Here is a 24,239-nt window from a genome sequence, read left to right as displayed (position 1 = left end):
CTACACCATGTTTCAAGAGGGATCCATGGTTGGAAAGAGGTATCATGATCAGTATTGAATCTACACTGTTAGATTCTGAAGTGAACTACAAGGGATCAACTCAAGGTGAACTAGGGTTAAGTGAACTAAGGGTGAATTAAGATGAAAATTATCCGATAAAAAAGTAAACTAAGAGTGAACTCGGAGTGAACTAGAGGAATAAACTTGAGGTGGAGTAGGGGGAGTGAACTAGGGGTGACCTAGAGGATTAGAAGATTAGTTTCTTAGCAGACTAAAGTTTTTCTGGCGATCTAAAATTCTTGATAGAAAGTATAGCATAGTGGTTAGACATTTCACTCCCAACATGCAAGTCTTGAGTTCAAATCCTCTTTTGAACTTTCTCAAAAATCCTCCCAAACTCATCCCTTCACCCGTAGTTCAGCCCTAGTTCACCCGCAAGATCGCTTCCCCTAGTTCACTTCCGACAGCAAATCAACAATCCAAAATTGCCACTATCATGACACCTCTTTCCAACCATAGATTCCTCCTAAAACATTGTGTGTCACATAGTCATGGCCCTCCCCATTTTCTTTTCTAAACTTTATGAGTCTTTTCTTGGCCAACATGGGGGTGAGGGGGCGTTACGGCATGCCCTCTCCAAGTCTTTTGTCCTTCTCCCCAAGCCCCCCTTTCCTCGAATTTTTTAAAATAAAAGTTTGGCCCAATTTAGGCAGAAAAAAGACCCAATTTTTTTTTTGGCTGCATAGTTCACAGCCCCCAATTCCTTCCCCTTTTAGTAGTGCTTGCAAAATCAAGGAACCGAATTTGGGCAAACAAGATAGGGATTATCTTAACAAGAAGATCGGCATCATTCTTTCCTTCATATATATAACAGAATCTATTCTACCTTTGAGAGGACTAGTTAAAATGAATCCCTCTAGCTCCCACGAGAGGGCTTCATGAGCTCTGCAATAGCTCACAAAATTGTATGTACAATACAAGCACAGTAGGATTAAGGGTTCTGCATTCCAAATAGTGGCATTAACCTTCTAAAGCCCACACAAAATCTAGCCCAGAGAGGTTTCCAATCAAGCTGTTTTGAGCTTCTTGCTTCCCCTCTGTGGTATCTCTCCATTTGCATCCTCTTCTTCTTCATCATCTCCCTGATCTTCGGCTTCACGACTTGCTGCGCGAATGACATGGACCTGCATTGCCCATACATGATAAGACAAGAACAGTTTGTGTGTTTGTGGAAATCTATGATTATGTCAGAAAGAGGTAGAAAAGCTCACATTGAACTGGTTGTATTGCACAAGCTCGAAGAGAACTGCATCTCCATCCCTGAGCTCGTTGTCTTCTGCAAATCGTTTCCATCCTGCACTGAGGCCCGTCTTTCTTGCCAAGAAGAGACTCTCCCACTCCTCACCATTCTCATTGATTAGCTTCATAAATTGATCACTCTTTGGCAGATGGGCTTTGCAGAATGATAGAGGCAACCCCTGTTGAGAACAAAGGAAAACACAGCACCTTAAACATGCACTAGTTCTCCCACATCAGCAGCACTGGCATTCCCTCCAGGTCCTTAACAGCAAGTAAATAAAAAAGATGCATTAATTCTCCCTTGTCAGCAGCACATGGCCATGGTCACTCAGAAAGTCGCCATTTACAAGCCATGGCCGTGATTATATACCATGAACATAGCCATGGTCGTACCATCCCCATTCACAGCCATGGCCGTGATTATACTATGCACATTGCCATGGTCGTACCATGCCCTCAATATACAGTTACTATTATGCACAAGGCCTTGGCCATAGTCATACTTTGCACATAGCCATGGGCATACTATGCCCACAAAATCCCCACTAACAAAACATACTATGCACATGGTCTTACTATGCATTGTATGACCCAAGCACACATGTGGCCATTTTCATACTATGCACATGGAAAATTTTAGCAATTTCTTCTTTGGATTATGTCCTCCCTTTTTTTTTGCTTTACTTACCAGCCAAAAGCCATAAGATACATGAGATGGCAGCATTCTCTTGACAAATGATGGATGACTTGTCTCGATGCTCAATGCTGCATCAGCGGCTTCGTTTCTTGCTTTATCTGAGACGAAAGTGCAATATCGGCTCCTGACGCTTACCCTGCCTCGTGCTGCACTGTGCAGAAAAAGAAGTAAAAGAATGACATTTGTGGGCAAATCTGAATGTATGAGGAGAGGAGATGTAGACCAAGGGTATATCACCTCCTTCTCAGCCTAGGGAAATCTCCATCCATCTGCTACCACAGTAGAGGTACAAAATTAGGGTTTCAAGTGAGACAACAGAATAAGATCTCCAGTGTGAGGAAACAGGGCAAAAAAATTAGGGTTTTTCGTGGTTTAAGGAAACCATAACAAAATCTTTGAGCAGACTGATGAAAACCCTAGAAATATCTGGGGTGCAAAGCAAAGAGGAGGAAGAGATTCTGCAGATTGATGAGAAAAATGTGGGATAAGAATGGTGCAAATCGGGAAGAAAAACTGACATCTTTGTAGACGGGTGCAGGCTTTTGAGAGAGTCGAGGTGAACGGCGACTGTCCAGAAGCTCGGTTGGGACGGCAAGCTTGCCGCGGGGCTTCTGCAGACAGAAGGAAAGACACAGAAAAATGATGAAAACCACAAAGAAAGCAGAGAAGAATCACAGCTATTTAGAGTTTCTGTTTGAGATCCATATGCAAAAAAATATTAGGGCTGTTCTCTTACTGATGGAGATCTCGCAGTGAAGGTCTTCTTGAATGCATTGGAGATGGTCTTGGAGAGGCTGGCCAGGCCTAGGTCCTGCACAAGAGAAGAGAAGCAAACGCAGAACACCATAGACAGAAAGATTGGTTTTCTTCATTGGCAGAACTACAGAGGGAAGAAGAAAGACAAAACGCCATAGCCAAACCGACCTGCAGCCTTCGCTTGTTTTCCTCCAAGCGTTGCTGACGAGCGTCCTCGTAGGAATGCTGCTTGGGAGCCCCCATAGCCACGACTTATGCTTGTGTGATGAAGCGGAAACGATGGAATTCTCACACACAGAAAGGAGAAGGGGATGTTTTGTGATGTAGGAGACCTTTACGTTTTTGGAATCCTGTTCCCAACGGTCAGAATTGTAAGCACATACAATAAAATCATTAGAATAGAACTTCTCCTTAGCTCAACTGGTAGAACTAGAACATGGATTCCGAGATGAGGACCCGAGTTCGATACCTAGGGACTACACTACAAACTACAACACACACAGCATGTACAAATACACCCTCTATTAAAAAAAAATTTTAAAAAATTAAGGAACTTCTCCTTAGCATTGCATAATGACAACACACACTAGGCTAAGCACACTTAAGTGCTCACCCTTGCTTATGCACAACATTGAAAGATACCCCATTCCATGATGAATAAGGTGGTCTTCTCCAGAAGAATAACCCCCATTCCGTGATGAATAATGCAGTCTTCTGGTGCCATGCAACTTGATAGGGTTAAAGGTTTAGGTAAAAACATTTCATGCATATGGAACATATAGGGAATTGAACATGAAAAATAGTCTACCCATAACTGATGAGCGTCCAACATAAGGTTGAAGTTACTCTGTAGCTAACCTTAGGATAGTTGAAAAACCTTTTTCCCCACCTCCTTAACAAATTTTGATACCTTTCATCAAATCGAGGTTCCCTTGCTTGTTATTTAATGAAAGACGTTGAATGATTGTGGGACCATATTGTTTAGTAAGCTCTATTAAAACATTTGAAATTATGTCCTTGTAATTCCAAACAGGGAGAAATTAAAGTAATTTTGAATTTGAGATCAAAGGATGGTTTATCTTGGAGGGAATGGGGGGGGATTCATAAACAAGCTCAAACAATTTATTGAAATAACCGTGAGCATCTTTTAAAAGGAGACCATGAGAATCCTAGTTGCAGCTCCGATGATGGTGGATGAATGCAACTATTCCTTCGACAACACCGATGTTGAGCAAGCCTTACTAAGGAGCCTTGCATCTGACATTCATTGCGCTTCCGCTCCCTGCAGGAGCCAGCATCCCCTCAAGGGCCTTGTGCAGTAAACCTAAGGTGACCTTAAACTTATTGAACTTGTTGTGCTAGATAACCAAAAACTACATAGTTTCTCCCTTTTGTATTTGTGTTTCATCCAATGCAATCGTTGTTGCCTTCTTGCACGTGCACTATCTTCAACCACTTCAAAGTGTTCCACCCACCTTCTCAAATTGGAGTATCCTCCAACATCCCTCTCTAAATCTCCTCTTAGGGCCTAGTAAAAGAGATCAAGGATTGTGCACATTTAGGATCAAGAAGCATTGGTTGGGGGACACATTTGAAATTTATAATATAATTTAATACTATGGGAGGAAAAGCCTTCACATCTGCATTCAACAAATTGTCATTATGAAATCACACATATTGTACAAATATCTTATTTGAGTTTGGCATTCAAGCATTTGATCAAGCAGGTACTTTTGATCATGTCTAAAGGAGTAGGGTTATCATGTAGCAAACCTCACAAATACTTGAAAAATTAATGTATTATGGAATAACAATGAAGACATGGACTAAAGGAGGAGACTGTATATTGCATACAATGAAGTATAATCTTGACATAATGGTATGGAAGAATCACCTAATCTCTCTACTCTAGAACTTTAATTACACTAGCACTTCTATTCACTTCAATCTCTTATTGGCTAAATCGTGTGATTATTATACATATATAATGTTCTCAAATAGTTAATTAGGCCATAAATGGAGACCCATGATGAATAAGTAGATCCAAATTAATCTTTATGAGTCACTCAACAACTTTCTAGAAGACACCATCTTTATCCCATGTTCAAATCTATAAAAAATAGCCACACCCAAGTGTGACAAATATTCATAAAGGCTCAACACTTGGAGCTCTGCCCTATATATAAGAATGTTGTTATCGAGAGATCTTGACTAGATGAACAATATCCAATTAATGAGAAGGCTCTGAGAAGGTAGAGCACATTAGGATTTATATTTCATTAGTTCGATCTTGAATTATTTGATCTCTTAAGTGATTTTTCCAAAGAGCAACACTAAGTAACCAGAGAGTAAGATTAAGTAAAAAGAGAGCACTAGCAACAACTTATTACCAAGTTTATCAACCAATTGGCAATATAATATACGATGAACAAGAGCTAGAGATACATCATTTGATCCATTAAACATCACACAACACAATTGCAAATGCACTCAATAATATCTCCTAAGAATGAGAACTATTTGGCATCTTTAAAAGATTCTCTCAAAGGTCACCTAGAGCGGTCACCTAGAGGGGGATGACCTCCTTAAGTTGCTATGTGGTTTTTGCATGGGTTGATCATCATGGGATGGCTTTCTTCTAGGCAAACCGAAATGGATTCATGGCATTGGTATGTTCATCACAACCTAGGTGGTTGGTTTAATGTGGATAGCTCAAATTTTAGCATGGAAAACGTGTGACACTCCTGAAGCTTTGGTATTCAAAGGATGAGATTTGTTCATCACAATCTAGGTGGTTGATTTTATGTGGATAGGTCAAAGTTGGAGTTGGCATGGAAAACATGTGACAATCTTGGAGCATGTACTGCTCATGTTTTTTTGTCCCTTCTTCTACTAGTTCTAAGGTCTATTTAATCAAAATTCCCAATGATGACTGAGAACATATCAAGGTATCTGAAAGATCGTACCTTGAGGAGAACATGGAGTTGGTCTCATCGAAAGGTTTGGAGTAGATTATATATTTGGATGCATGCATGGAGAGATTCTTTGGAGTTAATAGAGAGAATCGTAAGGAGCATTGACATTAACATATCTACATTAAGTATATGTCAATGTCGATGTTCTTTGAAGTTAATAGAGAGAATCGTAAGGAGCATTGACATTAACATATCTACATTAAGTATATGTCAATGTCGATGTTCTTTGAAGTTAATGGAGAGAATCGTAAAGAGCATTGACATTAACATATCTACATCAACTATATGTCAATGTCGATGTTCCTTACACATAGTTATGTCAATGTCAATGCTCCTTACACATAGTTATGCCAATGTCAATGCTCCTTACGATTCTCTACATTAACTCTAAAGAATCTCTCCATGCATGTGAACACAACTATTTCCTTCACCAACACAAGTCCTCCAACACTAACAATTGGCTACCCTCTCTCAAAATGTAAACGACTAGGAAAAAATTGCACACTTGAGATTGTGCTTGGATTTTCCACCAAGAAAGACATTAATCAAGGCAAGCTCCTGAGTCTTATCCACACGGATCCTTAAAGCATAATATCTTATTTTTGGAAGGTTGGGAGCCCCTAGCAAGCCAATATTCAGTTTGTCATAATCTTACATTACATTAAACTATGACGTGAAGGTATGATGTGTCAATTTTTTAAAGCAACTAATATACATTGGTAATTTATTCTTTTTTCTTATAGCAAGCTTCTTCAAAATATTCTCCCCACTCACCATTGAGGAGAACCTCACCATGTGATTTGTTCAATTATTTCAAGCTTCTTGTTGCTACTTGCTTGAGGACAAGAATAATGTTGCTTAGATATTTGTCTTCTAAGAATGTTTTGATATTTTATTGTGGGTGGTATATATGTTACAATAATTGTTTTGTTGTATTTGTAAAATTAGTTGTAAATGTTACTTCTATACTATACATTTCTTGTATTTCATTTGTATATCTATGTTCTTAAAAAGCATGGATGTACCATGGCCTACCAACTAAAATTAGATGTGATACATTATTTACATTTGTTTCTTATAGTATTTATAAGTTTAATTGCATAAGATATTTTGGTTTATTATTTCATTACGGGTGCAGGGACACTTGTCTCATTCTAGATGCCACATGTCTTAATTTAAGAGGTGATTCTTCCATGACCTTCTATGCTAAAAATATCCCAACTCGTAAAGAATTTGACAGAGGTGCTTTAGTAAGTCTTGATCCTTGTGAAAATCAAGAGGTTTTAACGCAACCGGAATATCCATGAGAGTCTCTCAAAAATAGCAACTCTCCTAGATTCTACAACTTGCATGCTTTGGGTCCAAGAAGGCTTCGTTTATAAAGATTCACCTGTTCATGGTTTGTTCAAATGATTTGAGAATATGCTTAAGGACATCTATTGTATTATTAATTTTAAGTTTATATTTGCATAGTTTGGTATGCTGTTTTCCTATTTGTAGTTATTGTTAACCTTTGCATTTCTGATATGATAAGGTTGTCTATTTTGAAATTCTCCATAGTTAGTGTATGTAAGAGGGATGTTCTCTTACTCTAAGACAGTGCAGTGTAGGAAATTTGATGTGGCTTTACTCCATCTAGGTCAAATGCCATGGTTTCTAGTGCTAGTCCTTGTACTCTATGTATTGTTCTTACTAATACTGGCTGGATTGGAATTTTTTCTCTAGTGAATGCATAGGTTGTGTTATTTACAACTTGTATTTCTCTAGTTATTGGTGTGATTGGTATCTAGGATGTCTATATGCCTTTATAATAAACATATTTATTTTTGTATTATCTATTTTTTATCTCAAATTTCATCAAAATCATTTAGTTTTCAAGGATGTTTTCTTTTCATTAAGAGCTTTCTAATGAGTTCAAGGTATTTTATTTCTTGACGAGTGAAAATTTTTATTGTATCTGCTTTTTTAACCTTTTATTATTTTTAGGTATATCCATATATATATATATATATATATATATATATATATATATATATATATATATATATATATATATATATATATATATATATATATTGCTCTTCAATATTTATGTTTCTCTTTAACCTTTGATCAATTGTAAGTATATCCATATCTATATCATATTGTTCTATGTTCCACTTTAAGTATATATCTGTTGTTAAGTAAAATGATAAATTATCTTCATCCATGGTGTTTAATTGTTCAATGCCTTTAAAATATTTACCTAAATTATCAAATTTTCTTTTGTTTTCTTTTATGTGTTGTACATTGGCTTTGTATTCTTCTTTCCACTGGCTTTATATGCTTCTTTTCATCTAGAATGCAATGTTCTTACTTGCTTTTTAGTAATGGCACAAAAAGTAATATATTCTTTCTATTTAAAAAATTTGAGTCTATATTTGTTAAAATTAACATGATAGTCTCTTTTTTCTTTTTTGCTTTACTTCTGTCTATTGTGTAATATGAATTATATTTAGCAAAGTATTTACTATAAAAGCATGTTGCTCATTCTAAGTATTTGTCAAAATTTGATTTACATGTTATAATTATTTAATTTCGATCTAATTTTCCAATAAGAATTTATATTCTAAAAGGAAAGATCTTGACTCAATTAGAGATGTATTCATAAATTTGAATTCTCTTGTTATATGTATAGGCAAGGATTACACCAAAACAGAATCAAAATTGTTTATGTTTTTTAATCTCTCTTTTTTTCAATGTATATTTCTTTAAGTTTTTTTTCAAAGTTCCAATATTATTGTTTTCTCAAATGAAATGAAGTGTGTACGCACTCACTTATAAATTAATGCTAATTCCTAAGGCTAGGTTTTTGACCAATACTTACCAATTAGGAGCTCATGGTAGCCATATTATTGGCTAAAACGAGATTTGAAGATTGAGGCAAGAAGAAAAACTCAATTGAGAATTTAGCATCATCTAAATTGTTTGTTTTGTATTAACAAAATTGATAAAAAAAACATGAAATCTTGGTAATATTTGTTGTGTATATCATATTGTTTATCAAATCCTAATTCTCTTATTTGCACAAATCCTGTACTTGGTGATATCAATTGTTACTCAATCTCATTCAATATTTAATTCTATTCACACTAATGTTGATCCTAAAGTATAATGGAGACAAACAAGGTGGTACTTTATTGATCCTAAACTATAATGGAGATAAATAAAGTGGTATTTTGTTATATTTTAAATATTATGCACACAGCTTACAATTTTTGGCAGAGCATTATGAAATTATATTTAATTTCAAGGTGTATTGATTCAAGGTACCTATTGATGGAAGTGCTAAGGTTTTGCATTTGTTTAGTAAAAAATAGCATACCACATAATACACAAGCATAACTTGGAATATGTGTATAAATGTTGTTTGGGCTAATTAATTAAGGGTTTGATTATTTTACATGGCGCTTCCGGTTTGTGTAGATGTCTCTTGGCTAAATCGTGTGTTCCTCATGTGTTGTTTTTCCCTTCGTTCTCGCTGCCCAATTGTTGTCTTGCTATGTTTGGTCCCTCTGGTGTTGCATGTCCTATATATGCAATTATCGATGCTAGTTTTGCACGCCATCTTTGCCATGTCTAAGACATCTCCTTTCATTAGTGCATTGCACCGTCGTCGAAGAGCAAACTCTGTTCCTACATGTGTGCCTGCATTGCCCCTTCCCTTGGCTCGCATGCCTACCGTCGATCCTGTGGGTTCGATACTTGTAAATCCTATCCGTTTGCCTTGTAGGAGGAAAGCTCTATCTGAATCTAACAAGGAGAACATACCTCCTCGCATGGTCACGCCTCCAGAGGATTCTGCTGGTTTAGAGAACTTGAAGGGAGTGAAGCACAGAGCTCATTCTTCAGGTCGTGCAACCTCTTTTCCGTTCTCTTCTTGTGGTTTCATTACTTTTGTTTCTGCTGATTCGAAATATTTTCCCTACAGGTAGCTCTAATACATCGTGTGCTACCACCAAGAGGAGAAATGTAGACGACCATCCAATTTCTTCTCTTACCCAGGCAGTTGACAAAGTTGGTGCATGCCCGAAGTTTCCCACTCGCGCTAATTTGAAGATGCTAGAGACATCCATAATTGTCGACATCGGCAACAACAACAATGTCGATGTGTCCCTCTGGGATAACCTTGTCAAGTTTGTGCGCCATAACTGTACGCACGTGCTTTTCTCCCTCAAAAGAGGTGGTACACTTCACCATCTGCACTTCCAGATAGTTGCTCGTATAGTTTCTACCTCTATCATCACCATGGGTAAGTCTGTCAAGCAACACTTAATGTGGAATGTCAACAAACCACCCAAGGCGATTGTCATGTGCCAGGGACCTTACGTCAAATCAAAATGTACACCTTTGAGGGCATGGTCGGCTACCTCAAGGATTTGCATAAGGCTCACTTCCGCTTTCATGCTCATAACGTCTCTGCAAGAGATGTCCAGGGGTAGGCTTTTGTGTACATGGAGAATTACATTCTAAACAAGTGGTCGGTGACACTTGGTGTTACCTTGCTGAAAAAGATAAGTGGCAAGAACTTTCCGAGTGCCCAGTGGATTATCCCCAAGGCCGATAATGGTATGGATTCCGACAAAGCTCGAGCCGTTTGGAAATGCTTGAAGAATCAAGAGTTCACGGACATCTCCGACATTAGAGAAGTCCTCTTTCGGGATCACTACATAGAAGGCAAATCAGAACACTACTTCCTACAAAATCCTGAAGAGAAAGATCGGGACGTTGACGAAGAAGAGTGACTACTAGAAGAGCAACACGATGGGCTTGCAAGCAACCAGATGGGTGATCAAACAAACTCGATACTTGTTGAAAAAACCCACCGGACGTGGATCCCAATGAACCATACATAAACTCATTGGAGGAGAGAGCTGCAAAATTCTTGAGGGTGGCGAGTGAAGGTGACGACTTCATAAGCGTCCCTCCACGGCATGATCTAAGTGATGAGGCTTTTGTGTAGTTAGCTCGTACGCTCCATCTTCTAAATAAATAAAACTTACGTGCAACAAATAAATGCTAGCATGTGCAACCAGACATGATATGTGTGTAAATGGTGCCCTTGTAAAATCTTCGTTCATGAGATATACTTCTATTTGGTCTAGTAACTCATCTTGGGTAATCTTAGAACATGTGGTACAAAATCTCTTTTTTTACAAGAGATGATGGCCATCACACCCTCTAGTAAGCTGCATTTTTTAACTGCGTTCTTGACGACCTTCGGACACCTCTTCCCCTAAGGTTAACTGCATATATTGATTGCTGCCCATGTTAATGGGCAACAATGAAATATATGCAAAAACGAAAGATTGTAAATATATTCAAAAAACGAAAGATCGTTGGTTGTTCAAATAAGTTCTGAAATATTTATAATTTATTAATTAACATCTTTAGAGTACACTGCACCTATATGCAAAAACGAAAGATTGCATCTCTTTTAGATGATTTCTTATTGCTTAACTTGGTTGTTCAAATAAGTTCTGAAATATTTAAATTTATTAATATCATCTTGAAAGTACACTGCACCACCACAATCCACACAATAGATATCTACGGCCTCGCCTATGTAGTTCTCATTGGTACAGCTGTGGACACATATAATGGTAAATAACTGAATCCAAATTTATCAAAGAATTGAAAAACTACTCAAAAAAATAATTTCAACATGACCCAAAAAAATTAACAATACAGATTTGTTTAAGATAAAGTAAAGATCTACAATGAAGTATTTCAAGACAAGAACAGTCAATATAAATGAACTTTCACAACCAATGAAGGATTCTTACTCCCTGTTGTGAACCAGGAATTGGTTCTCGGTAATACAAGTATCCCACACTGAAATATATAGAAGGCCTTTCGGTTTTTGTTTAAATCTCTTCACATCAATCACGGGAACACTAGAACATGATTTGCACATCAATCACAAGAATGCCAAAACACAATTTGCCCACAAATACCATAGTGCTTCAATCTACCACATCACAAATCACATAGAGTTCATGTGAGAGCTATAGATAACAGGTATACACCCTCCATATTTGGAATGATAATACCTACACAAGAATAAATGCATGTCTATACATATCATAACATCGTGTAATGTTTGGAAACTCATAGATCAAGCAAAGAGCTTCCAAAACCAAAAACTAATGCAATCAGACTTTTTCAAGAGCGAAAGCGAGAGAGAGAGAGAGAGAGAGAGAGAGAGAGAGAGAGAGAGTTATCGACGAAAGAACAAAATGATCTTAGATAAGAAATACATGCACATCCAAGACATGTCACCAACTTCCTCACAAGCCCATATCAAGCCTAATTACTATCTGAAGAGTGTTCACATCGCATGCAAGCATCCATCATGCTTGCTTCCACCTTAATGTGCCTAAACAGTAAATTGATCTTGAACTCGGTGCTGCTTGTATAGCCTTCAGCTATTATAACTAGCGTTAGAGAATGCACCAAATAGGTTAAAGCTGCACAACTGCCCATGGGAACCATGTACCTTGATGATCATGGGGGATAAGGAAGACCACACACATGTGACGGCAACATGATTATATCCTAAGGTAGAATCATTGTTACGCCTTGGACTACCCTCACCGAAATTAGATCCCATTAAGGCTCAAACCGACTTCTTCTTAGGAGGCATGGGCAGAGTATCTTGAGGATCATGGGGGATTGATGGAGATTGCCAAGGACAAGCAGCATAATAATACTAAGGTGTAATATGTCCTTAAATCTAATTGCACATACAAAAAAGGGCAAGAAACATGACCACATCCTTGCATTGCCACCATGTTGTGCATCATACTTGTAATTTTGCATCATAGGAGGGATCAAAAATCTACTCATCCTTACCACCCTCACCAAATGCCCCAATTTTCGAGTTGTGACCTTCTACAGTCAGCTCTTGGCAGCTGTCTTCTCACATAAATTGATCATGGCCATCCAACAGGTTGTACTCCTTGTGCACACATAGAAGATGGAATTGCTAGGAAGCAATTAGCAAGGAAACAATAGGAAAAGCCTTATCAGCACAAGATGAGCAATAAACTGCAGAAAAGAAAACGCACAGCAATAAACATGACTGAAAACACCGAGCGACTACAAGAAACTTTTAGAGACTACCTTGTGAGAGCTTTTTATTTTGTCTCGTGATTGTACACGCCTTTAAACGAAACAAATACTCAAGAGATGATACTTAAAGGCATTTTTTTTCAAGGCAAGTACTAGCTTAGCAGTCTTTATATATCTGGAGACGACCTGTCGTGTACTGAGAAACTCTTTTGACCTACTAAGCAGTGCAGTAGTAGCTAAGGCAAAGAGCAGCAAGAATGTAGAGCTCAAACGTGCAAAGCTACCATGTGCACATGATTCCATGCACTAAATGCATGCAACCAAGTGTAACAGGATCTTGTGAAGTCATGGAGAAAGAAAAGTGGCCATAGCTATTGTGCGAAATAATTGAAGAGGCCACTTCTCATCATTTATAAACGGACAGGTCACCTGAGACTCTAAAATATCATTGTTGGCACTTTTCCAACCTACCTATCTTGAATAAGAGTAAACTATCCTTATGGCATTGGCCCAGAAGCACAAGGTGGGACTGCAAACAGACTGATAAAGAAGATGAATATTCAAGGCTCAAAAAATACCATTCCATTGTGGCCTTGGGCCTTTCAAAACCATTGCAAGATAGTTTGAAAACAGCATGAGAATCCCATTATGCAACATGCTAAAATTTGTGTTAACATCATGCCATGGTATATGTCATGAATAATTAACTAGCTTGTTTTGAAAATTGGACAGCCTGTTGCACGTACTCTTCAGTCAATAATCTCTTTGACAACCTTTTGCATACAACCATGGCAATGAACAGCCTCACTCTCACCTACAGAGATCTTGGTTTGTCAAAAAGCAACTTACATAAGCTGTTTCTTTTGCTGCCATAAAGCACCACATAGGGTCGTAACCTTCAACTCATGACATTGTTGTGCAGGGTAGCCAAATTGTAAGGGAACTCTGCAATCAAGACAGTGGGAAAAAAATAAAACTGTATGGCTCCTTAATGAGCGCATACATCCAACCACTGAAAATACATGCTCTTTTAGTCCACATGATAGACATACACAAGAACACAAGTTCCTAGTCATGATAGACGTACACAAGAACATGAGTTCCTAGTCATGAAGCTTACCATTGAGGCAAAAGGCAGTCCATGGTGCTCACTTGCTTAGCACGTCCTGGGACCATGCCCAACTCCTACCATCCCTTATTCCCAGCCATGGTCCCAGTCCACAACACATATTCATTCATTGTTAAACTAAAAATCCTCCTAGTTCCACCTCTAAAAGCAAAAGAGGAAGCAAAAGAGGGAGGCATTAACCTTTCTAAGAGGCTAACATTATGCAGATCAAATCAAATCACTTTTCGCATAGTGTTGAAGAACCATTAAACAGTTACAGTGCACAAGTCATGGTAGTCAGCTCAACTACCTAAAGCTTTGACCGTGAACAAGTTTGCTGCAAGCAGACCTTCTTAGTGGAAGTCCAACTCCAAAACAAAGAATAGATCCTTACACACTTGTCCTCGATACTCCAACCTGCATACGACGGGACACAGGAACGAAAAAACTTTCGTAATTGGGATGAGGCAATGGGTCTCTCAAACTAACCTCTACGAATACAGAATTAGTAGAAATCTTAAGAGGCCTAAAGCAGTTCATGATCATGCAGCTCAAAATGCCAACTCCCTTTCAGTCGCTTCCACTGTTACTGTAAGATACAGATCTTGAGGGCCGGCTCTTCTTTTTGTGACTCTTTTTGGGCCCGGAACCATCATCACTATCAACTCTGCTTTTACCATCCACTGAAGATAGTCCATTTGCCAAATCTGATGGAGATCTACCACGTCGAAGCTTGTGCCCTTTCCTCCTTTTGTCACCTTTCTCACAATCCTCATCTTTTCTATGCTTCTTCTTGAAGCGCCTCTTTTCCTTGGAATCATCTTCACCTTGGTCATCACCTTCATAAGCCTGCACAAAAGAACAGAGGAAACAGTAAGTTCTCAAAGGCCATGCCAATCAAAAAACCCATAATTGCACTAATATGTTCTCATCCGCACCGAATTTATAGAAAGGTGAGCAAAAACACTCAAAAACAGTAGCCCAGAGTCCTACCTTTGCAGTTTCATTGCCATCATTGTAAGCCTTACCATGCTGCTTTACTTCAAAAACATGCTCAAATGCCATTTTTCCTCCTTCAGATTCTGGGATCTCTCCAAGTCCTGGACTTAGCTCTTTAGAGGGTGACTTTGAGAGCCTCCAATGCTCATTGATATTCTTCTTATCTTTACTCAAGCTAGGTGACATGTTCTCGTCCCTTCTAAAAGAGGTCTTCTCTACGCGCTCCCCATCACCTGTTTCATTTTTATGGCCCTCCTTGACACGAGATCTGGTGTGGGACGACCGAGCATTCTCAGATCGTTCCTCAGCTCTCTGCCTCGGTGGTGTATGACTATGGTCCTTTCTTGATCTTGGTGATCTTGAGCCACTCCTCCTCCTCTTTCTGCTCGGACTCTTACTTCTTCGAGAGCTTCTAGGTTCATAATGTATCTCTCGGTCCCGTTCCCTATAATACCTAGTTTGAGAGCGGTAAAAATCCTCTCCACTTCTGTAAAAACGGACTCGGTCTCTGCCATCGCTTACATGTCGATATCGGTCTCTAGAACGTGACCTTGACCGATGACCACGACGATACCGATTAGGAGACCTTGATAATGACCTTAAACGATGATGACGACGATACCGTACAGGAGAATGAGACCTTGACCGGCGTGGTGGTGAGGGAGTCCTGCCGACAGGCAAAAACATTTAGAAAATCACCTTCAATAATTACCCGTACAAACTAGCATTGCGAAATTGAGTAGGCCCAAACCTTTTGACCAATGTGTCCTTTTCTTCTTGGTCATTTCCACTGCCTTTCAAACTTTTACTAATTTCTGCTGCTCTTGCTGCTGCCATCTCTGAAGCAGATTTGATAGTTGCTGCTTGTAAGGCCGCCTGTTGTGAGGCCACAGCTTGCTGCACTAAGAGTGCCTGCTGAAACTGGTACTGCTGCATAGCGACAGCTTGTTGCATCATGACTGGTAAACCATTTGCCGCAGGTCCAGCTGGAGGCTTCTTCAAGGGCAATGATTTCGCCATCTCAACATTGATAGGCCTACCTCCCACTTCCATATTATTGAGAGCTAAGGCTGCCGTGGCCTCTTCTGGCTTCGCATACTCTACATATGCCAGCTGTTTAGATTCGTTTATTTTGCACTCAGAAACTGTCCCACAGTAGCCAAAAAGTGTTTTCAGCTGGTCGGCACTCAGCAATGGACTAAGGTTGCTAACTTGAAGTGTTCTGGAAAGAATTTCCTTCTGCTTTTCTTCAGATAGAGCAATGTCTTTCTCGCTCTCTTTTAAGGCTGAGGTTTAAAAAAACCGGCATCAGTACTGCAACCAAAAATCCAATAAGAAACAAAGCACATGTACATGATTTATACTTTATACTCTAAACACCAAGCAGAAACATTGCCCATACATGTTGTAGAGACTTTGCAACATATATAATGTGAAATATAAGGCACAACTGAACACATTAGCCTCCCAGTTTTCTCTTTTGTATGTGGTGGCTTCACATACATAAAGCTTGTCTTGGCCCCCTAAGACATTGGACAGCCTCCGAAGGCAGCAGTAGCTGCAAGCATAGGCAATTTGAGCAAAGAGAGGCCATTATTTGATTTTGGGCTGCAAAGATTAGGCAATCAATGGGCTGCTTGCGCTTTCAACCTTCTCACAAACATTGCTCTTCCATGGCTTTACTTTGTATCATTTTTAAAGCTCCCTTTTGACATTGTAAGTTTTTTTTGTATGCACAGTTTGCCTTGTATCTCACACATGAGGATCTGTGTTTGAATTACAAAGATATACTTCTCTTGTGAAGGCAGCCAGGAATCTCTTTTGGTCTTAGTTGTCGAAACATGGCTGGGTAGAGAAGCTTCTTGCCACCATGAATATTTAGCTGTATGCAAACTGTGTGGCAGTGAGCTTTAGCCGTTTTGACCAAGATTATTTGTGGGTCATTAGAGGGAGTCTCCCAAAGCCGGTAACATTCTGCATGTAGAACATTGCTCGTCTCTTCAGGCTCCATCGATTTGAGGAGTGCCGAGTCTGGTAAAGCAATTTATGCAATGCAACGCTGGCAACTCCCAACCTCACCCCAAGTAATCTAGAGACTAGTCTTCATGAGTAGAATCCCATGAAAGGCCAATTTTCTGAACCTCCTCGTGTGTGTGTGCTAGGTACTCTCTCCGTAAAGTTTTGTGTGTGATGACTGTCTTTCAATTAGTTTTGTCCATGGCATTTGTGGTTGGATGGTATATCTACCGTCGAATCATCTGGTTGTTTTGCTGCCTTGGTGCAGTATGTTTGTAGTACATGCAAAATCTAAAGTAGGCTTTTGTGAGGGTGGCATCACAATATCCACCCCCTCAACATCCTGCTGACACAGTTTCATTGGCACCTTGCTTTCTTTGCTTTCCAAATTTCTACTGGCAGTCCAACAGTCTCGGGAAGAGATCACCAGCATTGTGGATTACCTAGCTGAGGCTTCATATCCCATCACGCCTAAACTGTATAAGAAATTAAAATCTGGTCAAGGCTTACCACTTTTGACAAGCCAAGGGATGGATTCAAAAGGGGGTACATGCCCCACATGGTGAATGATATGCTACCCCTCAAAGGAATGCAGACAAGAATTTCTATTCCATTTTTTAGGTAACTTTAGTAGCCTATTTTTCTAACCACAATACCTAGCTAATAGCTTAGGGCATTTGCCTTTCTTCAAGGTTTCTAAAAGAATCGGGTAGCTTTGAAAAGTCTTTAATATCCTAAATAAACTCCAAAACTTCTGTCATGTGAGTATGCATAACTTCTTGCTACAAGTAACCATCGCACCTCGAATCCAGGTCACACCCACCTTTTGTTGAAACTTGTGTCCAACATAGCCAAGGTGCCCACGCACATTTGTCACAATTTGAATCAATAACCTTTCACTGAAAGGCTATAGCTTTCCAGCTCATTTGCTGCTTTCTAAAATTCATGTGTTGACCAACCCGGCCTGCTTGTGAAAGAAACCCGTGATGTAAACCAAAAAGTACTAGGGGTTAAAAGCACCCACCCGCTGAATAATTTAAGGAATAGACTTCTATTAAGTATGAGAAAAGCATACAACAATCACGGTTATAAGCCAGAATACAATCACCCCAATATGTAAGGTGATCTCAACCACTAAGGAGCATCAAGGTGCCATGAAAGAACTGTGGGACCAGAGGAAAAGAAAATGCCATGGTCCCACTCCCGCATAAATACAACGCACTTTGCCTACACGGAACAAGAGGACCCTTGAATACAAGCCCATGTAGCCATGAGAGTATGGATGATATCACACCATATAGTACTAATGCACTGAAACTCAAAAATCTGGACACCCTCAATCGCCTCCGTGCATCTAGATCTCTTGATCTGCCATGCTGTAATAATAGCAACAATCTCCCAAAAGGTGTCAATCCTCTATCTGGGGGGTGTATAATGTGAGTGAGAGACATCTTGCAACAAACCATACTGGGCAATACCCACGTCTACCAATTTCCATTCACCTCACATCCAATCCTCTTAAAAGATTTCACAAATTTCAAGCAATAAAATGCCATTCAGATGGGTTACCAGATGACTCTTGAGCAGCTGCTGCCCGAGCTTGTGCAGCCTCATAGGCCCGAGCAACCATGATGGTCTGTGCGGCAGCCATTGCTGCGGCAGATGGGGGCAATGGCATCTGGTTGTATCCTACCATATTGGCACCTGCAAAGTAATATAATTGTGAGGTGAGCCTGATAAGTGTTTAAACCTGCAAAACATAAGCCAAAAAAAAAAACCAAAAAAAAAAACCTAATTCTAACATTCAAAACCCCTCAATCAGACCCATAGAATTCCTAATCTGGTAACAACAAAAAAAACGCACCTGCTGCCCCTGGTATCAGTCCACCATAATTTGCAGGGAAAATGCCAGGCATGACGCCAGGGAAGGGGCTCTGGCCGATACCATTAACAAAAGGAGAGGCGGTGAGGAGAGTGCCGGACGAGGACAAGGGGATGGGAGCGGTCCCTCCGCTGAAGAAGACGGGGAAGGGGCTGTTGTTGATGGGCAGGCCGTTACACTCCACAAAGACCATGTAGTCCCCGCGTTTGGCCACAGCATAGGTAACGGTGTATGTGCCATCGCCGTGGTCCTTCACCACCGCCTCCTGCTCAACTCCGCCCCCCGGCGTCACTTTTACCCTAATATGAGCCCCGCCCTCCTGCACCCTTCGCCCGTGTGCATCCTTCGTCACTATCACAAACGACGCCGCTGCCCCCGCCGCGCCCCCCGCAACGCCCGTCCCCGCCGCTGTGCATTTGCCTGGATCCACCGGCCCGATCGGCTTTTTTGCCAGCTCCACAGTCTCGTCCTTTTCGCTGTCGGAGCCCCCATCGTCCATGTCCTCCTCTGCTAGGGTTTCGCCTGTCCCAGCGTCTACGTCCTTGAACGTGGCATCGAAGGCCGCCCGGGCCGCGGCTGCCTTCTCTTCCTCTTCCTTCACCTTGGCTTCTTCTGCCTGCTTCACCCATATGGGGCGGGCGGAGGGGGCGCCTCGGCCGGCCATTGCGGCTATGGCGTAGAGAAGGTTTCGTTAGTTCTGAAGATGAAGATGAAGATGAAGATGGAATTGAACCCCAAATAATAGTGTAGATTTAAGTTTGTTATACCTTGCTTCAAAAAAACAAAAAAAAAACAAAAAATGCAAATTTCTTTTTTTTAATTTCATTTTTCAAAATTCCAATAGGGATAGGGACCGATGTTGATGGAAAAATAAAAAACATTGATTAGTGAAGCCTTTTTTTAAAGCAGCCTTACTACTTAAACTAAGAAAATATCAAACGTCGCATGGCCTCTCGCTCAAGCCGCATCATAAAGGGAGCATTTTTCATCTATCTTTCGTTCTATCGCGCATGCTCTCTCTCTCTCTCTCTCTCTCTCTCTCAGAGTGTGTGTGTGTGTGTGTAATAAAAGAGGACCCTCACACTAACTTTCTGCCACCCACAAGTGGGGCAGATTGGCTAGTGCGAGGGCCCTTATAAAGGCCATGATACACCCGAGTTCAAGTCCCATCGTTGGTCATATATGCCTTCATGTTGCATTCTACCGACGTTAATACCTCTCTCTCTCTCTCTCTCTCTCTCTCTCTCTCTCTCTCTCTCTATATATATATATATATATATATATATATATATATATATATATATATATATGGGTAAATAAAACAAAATGGGCTAACCTTTCCATCACCCAAGTGTGGTAGATTGGTTAGCTCATGGAGTTGTTATTTAACACATCTTATGTTCGAATCTCACTCCCATCGAATAGATCATATTTGGTTTATTGGGATTGTTCCTATGACGTTAAAAAGGGCTTCTTCTTCATCCATCTCTCTCTCTCTCTCTCTCTCTCTCTCTCTCTCTCTCTCTCTCTCTCTAAGTCGATTGGGTGTATAACCCTCTAAGTCGACGTTAAGCGACTCCGTCTCCGTCTCTCGCCAAATTCTTGGAGACCAATTCTCTTCACAAGGGAAGGGATGCTCTTAGAGGTCGAATGTGTAGGGGATTTTTGCATGCTCCAACAAAGGAGATTTTGTCATTTGCTCAACTATAGGCTACACAATATAATAGAAATGTTGTTACACTTTCTTTCCATAGAATTTTTCATCATGGTCTTATTCATGGGCGCAAAAATCTCATCAATGAAGCCTAGTCGAAGATAAGAATTTTTAAAGAAAGTAGTGCCAATAAATTATTAGTGACATTTCATAATCTTCAAGAAAAAAACCTCTTAAACTATAGCCCTAGAGTAGTGCCCTCATCTCACTAAGTGGAGGTGTTGGGCTCAAATCTACCCAATCCCATCATGGAAAGTGATGGCATGTAATTTCAATCTCAATTGTCTTGCAACAACAAAAAACAAATCCACTATTACGTATGTGTATTTTGTGTGTATTTCAAATTTCTAATAATAGGGTCAAATTTTAAGTCAATTCACAAAGAACATTAGGAGGATGTTCCAGGACAAGCCATTAAGCATGTGATGAGATGCGTTTGGTATTCTATATTCATAATATTTGAGAACATTTGGTGACTAATTTTTATAACAATATATTCGAGGTCCAAAAAAATAGTGAATGCCCACTAAGAAGGAGCATAGCTCAAAAGTCAAAATGACTCTCACATTCACAAATCATAGTGTATTAAGAGTCATATAAAATACAATTATGAAAAGTTCACAACGCACTAATATATCTTTTGAATACTTTGAATCATTTTATAAGTACATGTGGAAATTAAGTTACATGTTGATGTGCATGCAAACGTGATGAATACTTAAGAGGGTCATCCTTCTGAAGAGAGCTATCATTCTAATTGTCTTTTCTAATTGTGTTCTTGTTGTATGGTACACGCACATCACATTAAAAACACATAGTTAGTATGAGCTAAAATTGTGATATCAATTTTTAATCACCTATATGAAAAACTACACAATGTAATATATTTGCTTTTAATGCAAACAGTTCTTAACTTCTCTTAGTCTTTTAATTCTTTCGAGTCATACATGAGTCTTTATTTTTAACATAATTAATTATCACATTCTAACCAGCGAGATTATCTCTAGTCGCTATAGCTAAGTCTTAACTATACTTATGTGTTAGTCCATCCAGTCTATATAGATACGATAGTCAATCTTGATAGCAATTTCTAAGGCAAAGCTTAACAACTGGTCTCTTTGGGAGAGTAATATCTTCCAATCTATTTGGAATTAGAGAAAGTCAAAACTACAAAGTTTTAGAAATTCTAACACTCTATAAAACATATCTATGTGATGGTTCTCTAAAAAAGAGTTCTAAGGTCTTTTTGAGAGTGTTTAAAATGGCCAAAGTTGTGTTTTCAGTATAAAACTATCAAAAATAGCCAAGTGTCCCACTTTGCACTCGAATAACTCAAAAATAAAAGGGATTTGGCTTTCTAGAGTCTCATGCACTCTTGTAGAGTTTCTTGTCCTCTAAAACTTTCGCGTTTACGTCAACATCTAATTCTAAATACACGGAAAGATAAACTCTTCGCAAAATAGCCCCTAATGAAGATTATACCTAAAATCTAGTCATAACCTAGACAAATATTCTATCTTTTAATTCTTAACTCCAAAAGTGTTTATTCTAGAGTCGCATACACTAAGGTGATCATGTATAGTTAATAAAGTAAAAAATTACTCATCGTTAAGTGTGCCATACCTCGACTCAGATTCTCTCATATACATGCTTATCGATTTATTTATTTAGTCTCAAAGAATTTAAAGCAAAATAATAAAAAGAGGATGCTTTCCCGATATATTTGATGATGTCTTGAGTGATTGGAATCCATGTCTACTCTCCAAAAGTTGTGAAAGTGCTATTTTGTAGATTTGGCCAACCTCTCAAATATGCTTTTAGGGCTGCAAACAACCTGCAACAGGTATAACTTCGCGCACAGTTATCAAAAACTAGTCATGTGGGTATCCAAAATTACAAGAACATGCGTGGTCTACAATTTTACACAGAAAATCAGCTGTATATGAAACTCGGCTCCAAAAATAAGAAACGTTTTACTTTTTTGTCAAATTTCGGTTTGAATGTCCATGTACACATTTAAAGGTTGCCTTCGAGCATATTAACTAATAGAAAGCTCAAACTTGAATTTTTACTTAATTTTAACATAGCTTTTTACTGCTGAAAACCTACTGGAATTCATTATACTGAAATCTGTAGCATCTAAAACTTAAGATTATCTTTAATCAAAACTTGGTTAAACTCGGAGGTATGTTACATCTTGATTCTACTATTTCCTCACACTCCATGAGCACTCCACAATGAGCACTCCACACTGCCTTCTCTACATGCATTCCACACTTCTTTCTCCTCCATTAGAATCCCTTCTCCATTAGCTTCTCCTCCATTAAAATGGGTACTTGATTCAACTATTTCCTCACACTCCACAAGCACTCCATACTTCCTTCTCCTCCATTAGAATCCCTTCTCTTTTTTCCCAACTCTCTCTCTCCTACTATAATCACACAAAGCCTAGCTAAGAATCATGTCTATTGCTTTTGTGGCTCAAAATGCAAAAAATCTACTTGCTTACGACCCACTTAGCTTCCAATATCCATTTTTTTACGTGTAGTAGTTCAATGAAGAGTGCAACAAGAAGAGGGAAAGCTTGATGCAAAACCGTATCCATGGAAGCTTGAATCCAAGAGGCTACAGCACCATAAAAAGAAGATTAATTATGAGTAGCATAGTGTAGATGGAAGTATAGAAATGCGTGGAGTCAAGAACATGGAGCTTTTAAAAGAGAGATCAAGAAGCTAATAGCTTGAAGTGAACTCAACCCAACGCCCATTCGAATGTAGATAAACCCACTTTTATACATGAAGAGAGAATTAGGCTAGGACACTTCACATGCATACCTTCACTTTCTACCTTATGCTATATGTTCTCTACTTATGTTTGGCTTGTGATACCTAATAGGTCCCATGATGGGGATATCCTAGTGCCATCATAGTAGTCACCAAAGGTTATGCACATGTGAAATTTGGGGGTCTCAACTAGGACTATGTAGAATGATATGTGAGTTTATTAGAAGGGGTTTCAAAATATGTACACAAACATATTTTTTAATGGAGAAAGCATAAATTTTTGGGTGTTTATTAATGGAGAAAGTACAATTGTATATATAGTCTATAAAAAAAGGGTAGCTATAACAAAGTATATTTGTATATATAGTCCATAAAAGGGTAGCTATAACATTTTAAAATTTACGTAAGGGGAGGTGTAACATCTTGGGGAGAATTTAAAGTATCAATATTCACAAATAAGGGTTTTTCTAAATGCCACTCAAATTCATGAAGATGTCAAAGGATTCAAATTCCCGAGACATTTGTTCCCATACCTAAATTGACCATGATGCACAAGGGGTGGTATGTATATGGATATCAAATATGCTTGCCTCAATGGACACAAAGGTATACATGGTGTAGCCATCCACCAAGGGTGGTATGTATATGGATATCAAATTTGCTTGCCTCAATGGACACAATCCACAAGGGGTGGTATGTATATGGACATCAAATCTGCTTACATCAATGGACACAAAGGTATACATGGAGTAGACACAAGGGTTCGTGGTTCTTTGAAAGCAGAGTGTATATGTTGTATAAGGAACTCTATAGGCTTCAACACATCAATTCAACATCTAACCACATAGTTAGTTCACCTTTCAATCAACTTTGAGGGGCAGAGTGTTAAAGACAATA

The 24,239-nt window shown here is 39.1% G+C and overlaps 2 protein-coding genes across 5 annotated transcripts; both read right to left on the bottom strand.

The window, feature by feature from the left end:
* Nucleotides 1–1,014: 1,014 nt before the first annotated feature.
* On the bottom strand, nt 1,015–3,137 carry LOC147608214 (B3 domain-containing protein At5g42700-like). Its single transcript, XM_086789516.1, has 7 exons — nt 2,921–3,137; nt 2,733–2,807; nt 2,515–2,607; nt 2,234–2,265; nt 1,988–2,147; nt 1,272–1,478; nt 1,015–1,184 (listed from the first exon to the last, which is right to left on the bottom strand). The coding sequence occupies exons 1-7, from the start codon at nt 2,993–2,995 to the stop codon at nt 1,068–1,070; spliced, it is 759 nt and encodes a 252-aa protein (XP_086645642.1). The 5' UTR covers nt 2,996–3,137; the 3' UTR covers nt 1,015–1,067.
* Nucleotides 3,138–13,399: 10,262 nt separating this feature from the next.
* Nucleotides 13,400–19,625, bottom strand: LOC147608213 (uncharacterized). Of its 4 annotated transcripts, none has more exons than XR_015264538.1 (7): nt 18,828–19,625; nt 18,533–18,667; nt 15,699–16,233; nt 14,942–15,614; nt 14,259–14,797; nt 13,961–14,034; nt 13,400–13,785 (listed from the first exon to the last, which is right to left on the bottom strand). XR_015264538.1 is itself a non-coding variant. In XM_086789515.1 (5 exons), the coding sequence occupies exons 1-5, from the start codon at nt 19,507–19,509 to the stop codon at nt 14,519–14,521; spliced, it is 2,304 nt and encodes a 767-aa protein (XP_086645641.1). In that variant the 5' UTR covers nt 19,510–19,600; the 3' UTR covers nt 14,171–14,518. The 4 variants fall into 4 exon arrangements, 1 of the variants encoding a protein (XP_086645641.1); XR_015264539.1 differs by having other exon boundaries at nt 13,961–14,110; nt 18,828–19,600; XR_015264540.1 differs by having other exon boundaries at nt 13,961–14,025; nt 18,828–19,600.
* Between the last annotated feature and the right edge of the window lie 4,614 nt (nt 19,626–24,239).

This window comes from Cibotium barometz, chromosome 53, assembly GCF_041138505.1.
Source record: "Cibotium barometz isolate CiBa-2024 chromosome 53, ASM4113850v1, whole genome shotgun sequence".
Classification (NCBI taxonomy): domain Eukaryota; kingdom Viridiplantae; phylum Streptophyta; class Polypodiopsida; order Cyatheales; family Cibotiaceae; genus Cibotium; species Cibotium barometz.
The sequence above is the reverse complement of the archived record's forward strand: the minus strand, read 5'-3'. Positions and strand labels throughout refer to the sequence as shown.